Source organism: Coenobita brevimanus, chromosome 17, assembly GCF_032717465.1.
Source record: "Coenobita brevimanus isolate Jiangsu-jjx chromosome 17, ASM3271746v2, whole genome shotgun sequence".
Classification (NCBI taxonomy): domain Eukaryota; kingdom Metazoa; phylum Arthropoda; class Malacostraca; order Decapoda; family Coenobitidae; genus Coenobita; species Coenobita brevimanus.
The window spans coordinates 9,086,183-9,098,375 of NC_136970.1; the positions used below are offsets into that span (position 1 = coordinate 9,086,183).

Below are 12,193 nucleotides of genomic sequence, written 5' to 3' on the forward strand. Positions count from 1 at the left end.
ATATATATATATATATATATATATATATATATATATATATATATATATATATATATATATATATATATATAATTTCTGTGGCCATCAGCTCAGCGGAGACTTTTGAAGGGAAGTGCAAGGATGTGCGGTGAAGGGAAGAAGGATATGATGGGAAAGGAAGCGAAGTAAAAGGATAGAAAGTAAACGGTACTGAAATGGATGGGAGTGAAAATGAAACAATGTAGGAGTAAAGTAAGTCAAAAGATGTGAAGTGAAGGGAATGAGGCGAACTGAAAGTGAAATGAAGTGAAAGGAAGTGAAGAAATTTGGAAAGTTGAAAAGTGAAATAAGGAGAGAGAGAGAGAGAGAGAGAAGTCGCCCTCTAAACTTTTCACTTCATCCACTCAATTCATAGCCTACATGCCAAAGTACACACACACACACACACACACACACACACACACACACACACACACACACACACACACAGGGATTCAATCTAGGCGGACGTGTGACACCGGCGCTCCGTACCAAATCATCACGGCCAGTAGCATTACCTAAATAGTATCTTTGTATGAGTCAAGCTCAGTACCAGGTTAGACTAAATGATTGTTCATTATAAAAAGGAAAAAAATAATAAGTTTCAACAAGACTTGTAAAAACAGGAAATAGAACAAGACGAAAGAATACGCTGAGTCATCTCTGAGGTTTGTTTAGACTACAACAAGACGGAGATTGTAAGTATATGCTTTGCACTTTAAGTATTGCAAAATGGATACATACTTCAGTAAAACAAATTTGGAAAAGAAAAGGGATAAAGGTAAAAAGCAAAATGATGATTTCTATCAAGAACTGGTTGAAGTAGAGACCCACAATAGACTGGTTGAACGTGTAAACAAACTAGAAATGGCTTTCAAAAATGAAATTGATGAAATAAAGAAGCAGATGCACTTGCAAAAGGAAGAAATAGAAAAACTAGGAAGGGAGGCCAATAAGAAAGACACAACCATCAGTGAACTAACCGTGGAATTGAGTACACTAAGGAAGAAATTGAGTGAAATGGCAAGTACAGTAGTCAGTCACGAGAGTGTTATGGAAGAGTTCAAAAATGACACAGAGACAATTAGGCAAGTTACCAGTCTTATTGACCAGAGCAATGATATTGAGGAGAAGATAACACAAGTAAATGAAGCTGTGCAAAGCTACAAAAATGATGTAGAAACCACGTATGCTGAAATGGTGAAAGTAAAGAAAGACTTAGAAACAAGGGTGGAGGAAAAAAGCATTAAAAAGGAGGTGAAAAGAATAATCCAAAACAATCCAAAGTTAGTCAGAGATTCAGTAGAGATAAACAAATCAATAGTAATCACTGGTATAGAAGAGGATGAAGTTAAAAACAAGATCACAAGAGACAAAAAGGAGATGGCAAATGTAATGAGCTTACTGAAAGAAGTATCAGAGGAAATCTGTAGTAAAGACATAGAGGAACACAAAAGGTTAGGGAAATACGAGAAAAGCAAGACAAGACCTCTAAAGGTGACTTTCCAGAGTGTAAACACTGTGGAAGAGATACTAAAAAATGCAAAGAATCTTAAGGAAAAAGAGGAGTTCAAAAATGTATGGATAAAAAGATGCCTAACACAAGAGGAACTGGAATTACTGAAAGAGAAAAGGGAGGAAGCAAAAACAAAAAATGAGGGAAGATCAGAAGAGGAGAAGAAAATTTTTTTTTACAAAGTAATAGGATTGCAGGTACGAAAGTGGTACACAAACAGGATGAAAGAAAAAGGAGGAAGGTAGTAGAACCATGTCATGACAAGTATATAAACAAGATGATAAAGTTGATGTACTCAAATGTGGATGGAATGGTATCTAAATTACTAGAGATGAATGATTATGTCAGAGAAAATGAACCACAAATAATATGCCTAACTGAAACAAAATTAATACCAACGATATCAAATGACATACTAAACTTAGAGGAATACAATACATGGAGAAGAGACAGATATTTTAAAAAAGGAGGAGGAATTATAATGTTAACTAAGAAAAATCTAAAAGTCAAGGAAATAAAACTAGATATACCATCACAAGTAGAACTGATTGCAGTAGAGATCGACACATCTGAAGGTAAAGTAATTGTAGCCAATTTGTACATGCCACCCAGATCAAACACATGGGAAAGAGACGAATATGAGGACCTGGCAGAGAGTACAATTCAGAGTGTAAGATCATTGCTACATAAAATGGAAGAGAAATCGGAAAGAATTTTACTAACTGGGGACATCAATACAAATATAAATTGGAATACTCTAGATATAAATAGCCAAGAAAGCTGTTGGGATCAAAAGCTCCTGGATTTCGTACAAGAGTTTTCCTTAACGCAACATGTGAGGGAAGTCACCAGAAAAAGAGGACTTGATGTACCTTCAGTACTAGATCTAATATTTACAAGGCAAGAAAATGATATTGACAGTTTAATATATCACCCTCCACTCGGCCAAAGCGATCATGCAATACTAAATTATAACTTCAGGATAGCATATGACATAGTAAACAGCAATGATAGTTACAAAAAGAGCCTAAACTATAAAAAGGGAAATTATCAAGACCTAAAGAAGTATTTCTTAGAAGTTGATTGGGAAAATGAGCCTAGAGGACAAGATTTAAATGCTGTATATAAAAAATTTTGTGAATTTTATGGAATAGGAGTCCAGAAGTACATCCCACAGCACAAAGAAGCAGATAAGAAAATACAGAAATGGTTCAATACAGAATGTAAAAAATCAAAAGAAAGAAGAGATTTGTTGTGGAATAGATACAGAAGACACAATAGTGAAAGGGCGTATAATAATTACAAACAGGCAAGAAACGACTATACAAGAATAAGGAGGGAAGCCCAAAAACAGTTTGAGGAGGATATAATAAATAAAAGTAGTGATCAACCAAAGCTGTTTTACAGCTACATCAGAAGCAAAACCAAAGTAAAAGATATAATACAATCCATTACGGACGATGGAATCACTTATACACGAGAGAAAGATATTTGTGAAGCACTAAATAAGAATTTCCAATTAGTTTTTACAGAAGAAAAAAATTTTGAGAGGGACTATGTGGAAAACGCATGTCCACACATACTACCAGATATACAAATAGCAGAAAAAGTAATACAGGAGGAGTTAAGTAGATTAGACAGAGGAAAAGCAAGTGGTCCTGATGAAATTTCATGTTGGGTATTACGAGAATGTGCAAAGGAGTTATGTAAACCATTATTTTTAATTTTCAAGAAATCCTTGAGTCAAGGTAAACTACCTGATATTTGGAAAAAAGCAAATATTGTCCCCTTATTCAAGAAAGGAAATAGACAAAATCCACTCAACTACCGACCAGTATCACTGACCAGTGTTGTAAGCAAGGTATTAGAAAAACTTATAAGAAAAGCTTGGGTAAATCATCTAGAAGAACACAGTATGATAACAGAAAGACAGTTTGGTTTCAGAAAAGGAAAATCATGTGTTACTAATCTGTTGAGCTACTATGACAGAGTAACAAACACAATACAGGAAAGGGAAGGATGGGTGGACAATATCTATTTAGATTTCAAGAATGCTTTTGACACAGTACCACACCAAAGACTTTTATGGAAATTGTACCATCAAGGAGGAATTCGAGGCAAACTGTTTTGTTGGATGCAAGACTTTCTCATAAAAAGAGAAATGAGGACAGTACTAAGAGGAAACTACTCATCATGGAAAGAAGTGACTAGTGGAGTACCACAGGGTTCAGTGCTGGCACCAATCATGTTTTTAGTGTATATAAATGATATAAACAGTAACACTGGAAATGAAAGCTATCTGAATATGTTTGCAGATGATGCAAATATACAAAGGAGAATACTAACACAGGCTCTTGTAAAGAGCTACAAGAAGAATTAAATAAACTTCATGAATGGAGTAGTACATGGCAAATGGAATTCAATGTGGACAAGTGTCATGTAATCAAGTTTGGTAAAAGTGGAAAAAGACCTGATTGGGATTATAAGTTAGGAAATAAAACCCTATACACATCAGAAAGAGAGAAAGACCTAGGTGTGATTGTCAACAACAGACTATCTCCGGCTGACCACATCAGCGAGAAGATACGGAACATGTATACACTGCTTGCAAATATGAGAATAGCATTCACATACATAAATGAAGACATGCTAAGAAGGATAATAACATCATTCATTAGACCAACCCTGGAATATGCATCAGTAGTCTGGAGTCCTCATCTCAAACAGCACATAGACAAGATTGAAAAAGTTCAAAGGGCCGCTACAAGATGGATACCAAGCTTAAGGGACCTAAGCTACGAAGAAAGACTAAATAAACTGAATCTACCAACACTACAGGAGAGATGGAAAAGAGGTGACATGATAATGCTATATAAATGCATATCAGGAAAGGAGAAAATAGATATAAATGATTACTTAACATATGGAGAAGCATCAGCAAGAGGACACTGCAAAAAACTGCATAAGAAGAGAGGTGATAAAGACGTAAAGAAATTCAGTTTCCCAAACAGAGCAATTGATCAATGGAATGCACTACCGAATGAAATAGTGTGTGTCAAAACAATTCACAAATTTAAGGATATGTACGATAAATATGGTTTAAGACACGGGACAGTACGAGCTTGACTCATTCCTGTAAAGATACAATTAGGTAAGGTAAGAATACTTTTATATTTCAACTCCCATTCAGTATTTGGTATAATCCGCTTGGTCGATCTGTTTATCTGTCTGTCTGTCTGTTACAATAGTGCACCACACACCGCACCATCAGTGTTCCTTTTAGCTTACTTTGGTAGGATGTAGCAAGGATTATAGATTCTCTTTTGTTCTTGGGCTGCGATACCAACCATGTCATCCACTCACTCGATGTAATCTAAATAATGATGTCAAGCTTTGTATATGGCTATTTGTCTGTGTCTTTGTTTTATTTTGTTTTTGTTATTCACGAGAGCTTTAATAGATATTGGCCTGATTCTAGCATTAGGCTGGATTAGTCCAGGGAGTGACAGAAGAAAAATGGCGATAGCCTACGACGAGACGGCTCCAATTTGTCAGAAATCGCGACAAGCGAAAATATTTGTATATGTGTTTGTTCTTTTCTTTCAAGAGACGGTAACAAATATCGACCTAATTCATTTTGCATTAGGACGGGGCAAGTCTAGAAAATACCAAGCAAAAGTTTCGACGATCACAAGCGACGGGACGGTGCGAAACTGTTGGAAATTGCGACATGTGAAAATATACGAAAATATTTCTCTTTTCAACTTTTTGGTCAGAATTGGTCATTTTGGGCTCAATAATGGTATGGAAACAAAGATAACGGTATCTGCAAACATTTTGTGATGGCAATTTTTTGCGGGCAAACACTAGTGCAATTGTTAAGCTGCAAGAGGCTGATGTGTTGTCCAGATCATGAGATAATATCATTCAGATTCACAATTACTTACACTCCTTTACTATTATTTGTTTCCTGGTGGGTATAAAATCGTTTTGTTAATTTGTTGACTTGTCCGTCCGTGAAACTCATGCATACAAGTGCACTGACCCTAAACAATAGTGTTTTCAAGCTTGATAAAACGGGTCCAACTATATATATATATATATATATATATATATATATATATATATATATATATATATATATATATATATATATAGGTCAACTTATTTTGAGTGAAAAAGGATGAATGTGTGGTGGGCTGGGTGTGAGGGATGAATGGAGAAATGAATAGAGAATGAATGCTTGATAATAAATTGCACAAAAATGAAGTTGACTGGGGAGTGGAAAGAGGATGGGGGTTATTATAAGGAGAGAGAGAGAGAGAGAGAAGGAGGGAGGGAGTGTAAACCACTCGACACTCTCCGTTCATAAATGGCGAAAAAACGAATCTGTATTCTTTTAGTTTTCCTTTAATCTCTCGCCTCCCTGTTTGTATAAGCCACTCTGTTTGTTTGCTTGTTTATTTGTCCGCCCATGAAGAGGAACGAAAACCGTTCAGGGTAGTATTCCAACACTTTATTTATTTATTTATTTATTTTATTTTTTGCTGGTGGTAGGAATGCGTAGCGGAGAAATTGGTGTGGTAGAGATTTTTTTTTTTTTTTTATGGTGGAAGGGGGAGAGAGACTAAGTAAGAGAGTGTTTGAGAGTGAGAAGGTTGGAAGATAGAAGAGTTAGATCAAAAAGGAAGATTATATGAGAGGGAGACACACACAGGAGTGTGTGTGTGTGTGTGTGTGTGTGTGTGTGTGTGTGTATCATCATCATCATCATCAGCCGTTTGAGTACCCACTGCAGGACCGGCCTATCCCGACCGAAGTCGGAACGATACAGCCAATGTATCTCTACCAAGTGGCTTAGGCTGTCTAGTACAAATTGTATGTAGGGTGAAAAGTGCTTGTAAGTTTAACTGTAGTTATGGAGTGGCTTTGGATGTGTGTGTAGTCTGTGAACCAAGTGTAATCGGCCCGCGCAAGCCGACTGGGTGCAAGCACACTTTTATAGTAAGCGACACTGGTTCAACCGCTGCACCCCTTGTGTCTGCCAATGCAATACGTGGCCGAGTGAACACTCCCAAAGTTTATTACCCTGGCGGGGCGCGAACCCTGGCTCACACGTGTACGAAACGCACACTCTACCACTGATATATATATATATATATATATATATATATATATATATATATATATATATATATATATATATATATATATATATATATATATATATATAGAGAGAGAGAGAGAGAGAGAGAGAGAGAGAGAGAGAGATAGATAAAGATAGATATAACTATCTGTCTATCTGTCTATCTATCTATCTATCCATCTATCTATCTATATATAATAGAGAGAGAGAGAGAGAGGGGGGGACTGGAATGACTGACTACGTGTATGCGTGTGTGTGTGTGTGTGTGTGTGTGTGTGTGTGTGTGTGTGTGTGTGTGTGTGTGTGTGTGTAGTTATTAGAAGTAGAAGACTAAGAAGACCAAACACAAGACAATAAAGAATATTGTAAAGGAGGACGTGTCGAAAACAGATAGCGTGGAGGGAGGTTTCACACACACACACACACACACACACACACACACACACACACATTTTTTTATCTATATCAGCCTGTCCGTCTGTATACCTGTCTGTCTATCTATCTATCTTTCTATCTATCTCGCTATCTGTGTAGATATATATATATATATATATATATATATATATATATATATATATATATATATATATACAAAACACCGAAAAAAAATTCTTTACTTGCTGCTTTGACCACTTAGTTTCATTGTATTAGGCCACAGTATTATTGTTTTTACAGTTAGGTTATGTCTGTTATGTAGCTGGGATTAACAATCATGAGATACAATGATACTCAAATATGCATCTATACACACTGCCTCTGACTTATTGAGTACCAACCACTGACTTGTTAACAGCTACAGTACACCTCTAATGTCAAAAAGAGCCACTTGGTACACAAACACAGAAATAAACAGAACAAAAACTGCGATATCCGGAGAAAAATCGAGGTAGTTCCAATCTCTAAATAGATACCTTTAATTCGACGTTACTTGGCCTTCTGTAGGTATTATGTTCATCCCTCTTGCCACTACGCCACCATAGCCCCATTTAGAACAAAACATCCCTGGTGATGTGACTGACGAAGTGCCCAGAGCTGCACTGTTGGTGTGGGGATGGTGAATGTTCTACCTAAAAAAGTTCATTTCGGCTGGGGTAAATATCAAGGAAGTGAGCCTGGAAGTGAAAAAGTTACTACATGACAGTATTGTGATACCAACTCTAACGTACGGAAGTGAAGCTTGGACGTTGTTGGAAGGACACAAATCAAGAATGAGAGCAGCGGAAATGAGTTATTTAAGAGGAGCCTGTGGAGTCACATGGAGAGACAGGCTGACGAATGAGGATATAAAGGAGCGTTGTGGTGTGGATGTGGATGTGATAGGAAGCGTTATGAGGAACACACTGAGGTGGTTTGGCCATGTGGAGAGGATGGAGGGTGAAAGACTGACGAAGAGAGTGTATGTGAGTGAGGTGGAGGGGGGAAGAGGGAGGGGGAGGCCGAGGATGAGATGGAGGGATGGGGTGGAGAGGTATATGAGAGAGGAGGGTGTGAGTTGGGAGCAGGGCAGTGAGATGGCGGGGGACAGGGCGACTTGGAGGCGATTGTTTGTGGCCACCCCAAACGGGATTGAGGCGTCTGGCAATAGATAGATAGACAGAAGTTCGTTTATGCATACGCCTCACTCATGGGTATGGGAGGCTTGGTATTGTACCTGAGTTTTCAAACGACGCCAGGGTCAATCTTCTTATTTTTTTTAATGGACTCCTCACCCCCCCCCCTCTCTCTCTCTGGTTCCAGGAAGTCATTAAGTAAAATATCAATATATCTTCACATCACTCACCCAGTCTTCCTTCTTTTCCTTCCAGCTGTTGGCATCTGTAGCAGCGAAGGCGCGGTAGCAGGCACCATAGAGCGCAAAGTACCCCCTCCAAGGCCTTCCAGCACCGCCCCCTCCCGGCAGGATCTGTACGAGGTGGCCGAGGACCTGTGGGCGAAAGCACTTGCCCTCAACACACTGGCTCCGGAGTTCCAGTATCAGAATAACACGGAGGTGGCGGGGCAGGTTGGCGGAGAGGCGACCTTCAGCTGCTATACCTATCACCTATCTGACGAAATGGTGAGAGAGGCTGAAACATGGATAGGTGATATAATGGAGAGAGAGAGAGAGAGAGAGAGAGAGAGAGAGAGAGAGAGAGAGAGAGAGAGAGAGAGAGAGATAAGCTTTGAACTCCGTTAGATCACTAATGTCAATCACTCAGTATCCCTCCCGTCTTTCTCGCTGTCATTTCCTGTAATAGACTCTGTCTCTGTCTGTCTGTCTGTCTGTCTGTCTCAACATAAGCCCCTGTGGAGTTGATGGTGGTCACTTTCGGAACCTTTATCAAAATGGACGATGTTTGTTTTCACCGAGGGAGCGTGGGCTTAGAAGGTATTACTGAGGCTTTTATATTTGGCGGAGAAACCGTGATGCAGTGAGAGAGAGAGAGAGAGAGAGAGAGAGAGAGAGAGAGAGAGAGAGAGAGAGGAGGTGGATTTGTGGTTTTACAAAACTTTAAAGGATATGGTGAAAGGACTTTAGAAAAAAATAAAGGAACAGGAAGACACAGACATGTGAGAACCACTAACCACGAAAAACGAAAAATGAAAATACACACACGTAACAAAAATCAATATTGAGGACAAGAGTTATCTTTGGCAGGTGATACATTATATAGCAAAGAAAATTTTCAAAGGTTTTGCTGCATATCAGGTATATAGTAATGGGAACATATTCGTACCAACATTGTTCAGACTGTGTTAAGTATTGTGTATACGGGTTATGATCCATTGTGACAAGTGGAAAGGTTGGGTGAGATACACACAGATTTGAGCTTGTATTCTATATTTTTTTCTAATATTAGAGTAAATATAAAATTCAAGCTCTAACCTGCGTCTCTTTCTCTCTCTCAGCCTTTATACGTGTTATGTTTTCAGGTAGCCTGGTTGAAGAGGGACAACAACCAGTTGCTGACGGTGGGGCAGCAGGTGTATGTGCCGGAGGAGAGGTTTTCAGTCGTGCACAGGGACCATGCAGATGTACGTCACATTTTATATACAGTAACAATACCCATATGTATATCTTTCATTCAGTCAGTCTATCAATGTTAGTTACTGAATACACCCAACTTAAAGACTGGTTGGATTTCTTTCGTATTCACCAAGTTGCTTCATTCTTCTTCTTGTTTTTGTATCGCCACATCATTTTCGAAAGTGGTAAATAAAGCTGGGATGATAACCAGGTTACCTTTACATTTGTTCAGTACATTATGGTTATAAGAAATATTTGGAGCTATTCTTTTTTCTTAATTACGCGGGACAGTTATGATAATTTTAAGTTAGTTTTGAGGACTACATTTTAAAACTTTATTTTCAGTTTATTTCTTTGTTGTTCTTCTCAGAGTTTGATGATCCATGTTCCAATATTTTCATGTTTTTTTTTTTTTTTTTGTATGTTCATATATTCAAAAATTTTTGCCACATTTTTTCGAGTTCTGCTTTTACTAATACCGATTCGGATGCATGATGTTTTTCCCTATGACAGTCAGACTGCTACTTCTTGTTTATTTTAATTCATGTTAGGAGCAGCTCTCTCTCTCTCTCTCTCTCTCTCTCTCTCTCTCTCTCTCTCTCTCTCTCTCTCTCTCCCAGGTATACGACTAAGTCTAATGGCAGCCAAAACAAAAATCTTCTTTTTACTTGATCTATTTTAACTGTACTGTTGAAAGGCATTACATAGACCCTTTATTCTAACAACCACCAGAAGATTTTATTCAGCCAAGGGAACCCTCTCCACCTGTGGCCTCCAAAGGGTTAATGTACAGTAGGAGACAAGATTTGGCCTAATATTTCACCTCTCCTGCTTGTGACTCTCCTCTGCTGGCTAATATTCCTAAACTGAGAGAATCACAGTATGTTTTCTGTATATAAATGATTTTCACTGCATCAGGGAGGAAAGTGATGGACCTGCCCCAGTTGTGAAGCAGTCAGTGAAATAGTAAGCGACTGTGCGGTATATCTTATGACAGAGATCAGTTATTTTTAGGCTGGTACAAGGAAGCCATGGAATGCTACTGGTTTGGCCATTATCACTCATGGCAATATATGCAGATGTATGTGAAAATGTGTGAATAACGAGATTAGTATTTGGTTATAACTCTCTCTCTCTCTCTCTCTCTCTCTCTCTCTCTCTCTCTCTCATTCTCTCTGCAGGCGTGGGAGCTGTGGGTGAAGAACGTGCAGGAGGTGGACGCCGGTCAATATGAGTGTCAACTTACTACCAATCCGCCTGTATCATATTTCTTCACATTCACAGTCACACTTAAGTACAGCAGTAAATACAGCCGTAAGTAGATCCGATAGTACATGCATAAGTAGGTGTGTAACCAGATGTGTAAGTATATCAGCAAGTAAATGCGTAAGTAGATGCATTAGCAGTCTGGTTTGTGTAATTAGTATCATAATCCGTAAGTAGATGCGTCAGTAGATGCGTTAGTTGTCTGGCTTGTGCGTTATTGGGTATATTAGTGATCCGTAAGTATATGCGTCAGTAGATGCGTTAGTAGACTGGTTTGTGTAATTAATATATTCGTGATCCGCACGTAGATGTGTCAGTAGATGCATTAACAGTCTGGTTTTGTATTAGTATATTCGTGAGTATATCCGTAAGTCGTAAGTAGATACGTCAGTAGACTGGTTTGTGTATTAGTATGCTCGTGAGTACATCTGTAAGTAGATTCAAAAGCGGATGTGTCAATATAGTGGCATGTATATTCATCAGTATATCTGTAAGTAAATCCTTAAGTAAATGTGTGAGTACATTCCATAAGTAGATATGTAAGTAGATTGGTAGTTCCATAAGTAGATCCATAAGTAAATGTGTAAACAAATTTGTAAGTAGATAAGTAAGAAGATTGTCGTGTATAATGGTATGAATAGTGTTGAGTAATCTATAAGTAAATACATAAGCCTGTATTATTCGAAGGTAGAATACTAGATCCGCTAGTAAATGAGATTTGTAAGTAGATGCATGGCCGTCATGTAGTGGCTATACACGCAAGAGTTTTTCCGCCACCATTTGAGTCGGTCGCCATTTCATCTCAGCACCAAAGGGTAGGAAGGGAGTCCCTCCATAGCACACAGGTGAGAGTCAGTCTGTCCTGTGCTTTTGCCAGGTGTACAAAGATGTCTTTGGGTTCCTATTTGTCTGTTTCCATCCACGCTGCCTGTAGCCAATTGCATCATCCACCCCTGCCAAGTCTCTTTCCAAGGATATTAGAAAAGGTCTTAGTGATAGTGCCATAAGGCATGCCTTGGATGCAACAGTGTCTAGTTTATCTAGGATAGGAGATATTATCACGTTGAGAGCAAAGGCATAGTTGGGGCCGCAGGCAGATGCACGAACATGTCCTGCTCTAATGCCACAAATTAGTTCTTGTCCTCACAGCATTACATATCAATGCAACGACCGACAAACCTAGGGATACTTTCATTCGCACGAGAAAGAGTTGTTGAGTAATATGGTCTTTAATATGTTT

The 12,193-nt window shown here is 38.4% G+C and overlaps 1 protein-coding gene across 1 annotated transcript in view; it reads left to right on the forward strand.

Moving 5' to 3' along the window:
• LOC145391245 (lachesin-like) overlaps window positions 1–12,193 on the forward strand; it is a 188,454-nt gene that overhangs the window by 138,325 nt on the left and 37,936 nt on the right. The window contains exons 2-4 of the mRNA XM_080265918.1: window positions 8,486–8,736; window positions 9,594–9,694; window positions 10,865–11,001. Coding sequence (XP_080122044.1) covers window positions 8,486–8,736; window positions 9,594–9,694; window positions 10,865–11,001 — 489 coding nt within the window. The remainder of the gene's footprint in view (window positions 1–8,485; window positions 8,737–9,593; window positions 9,695–10,864; window positions 11,002–12,193) is intronic.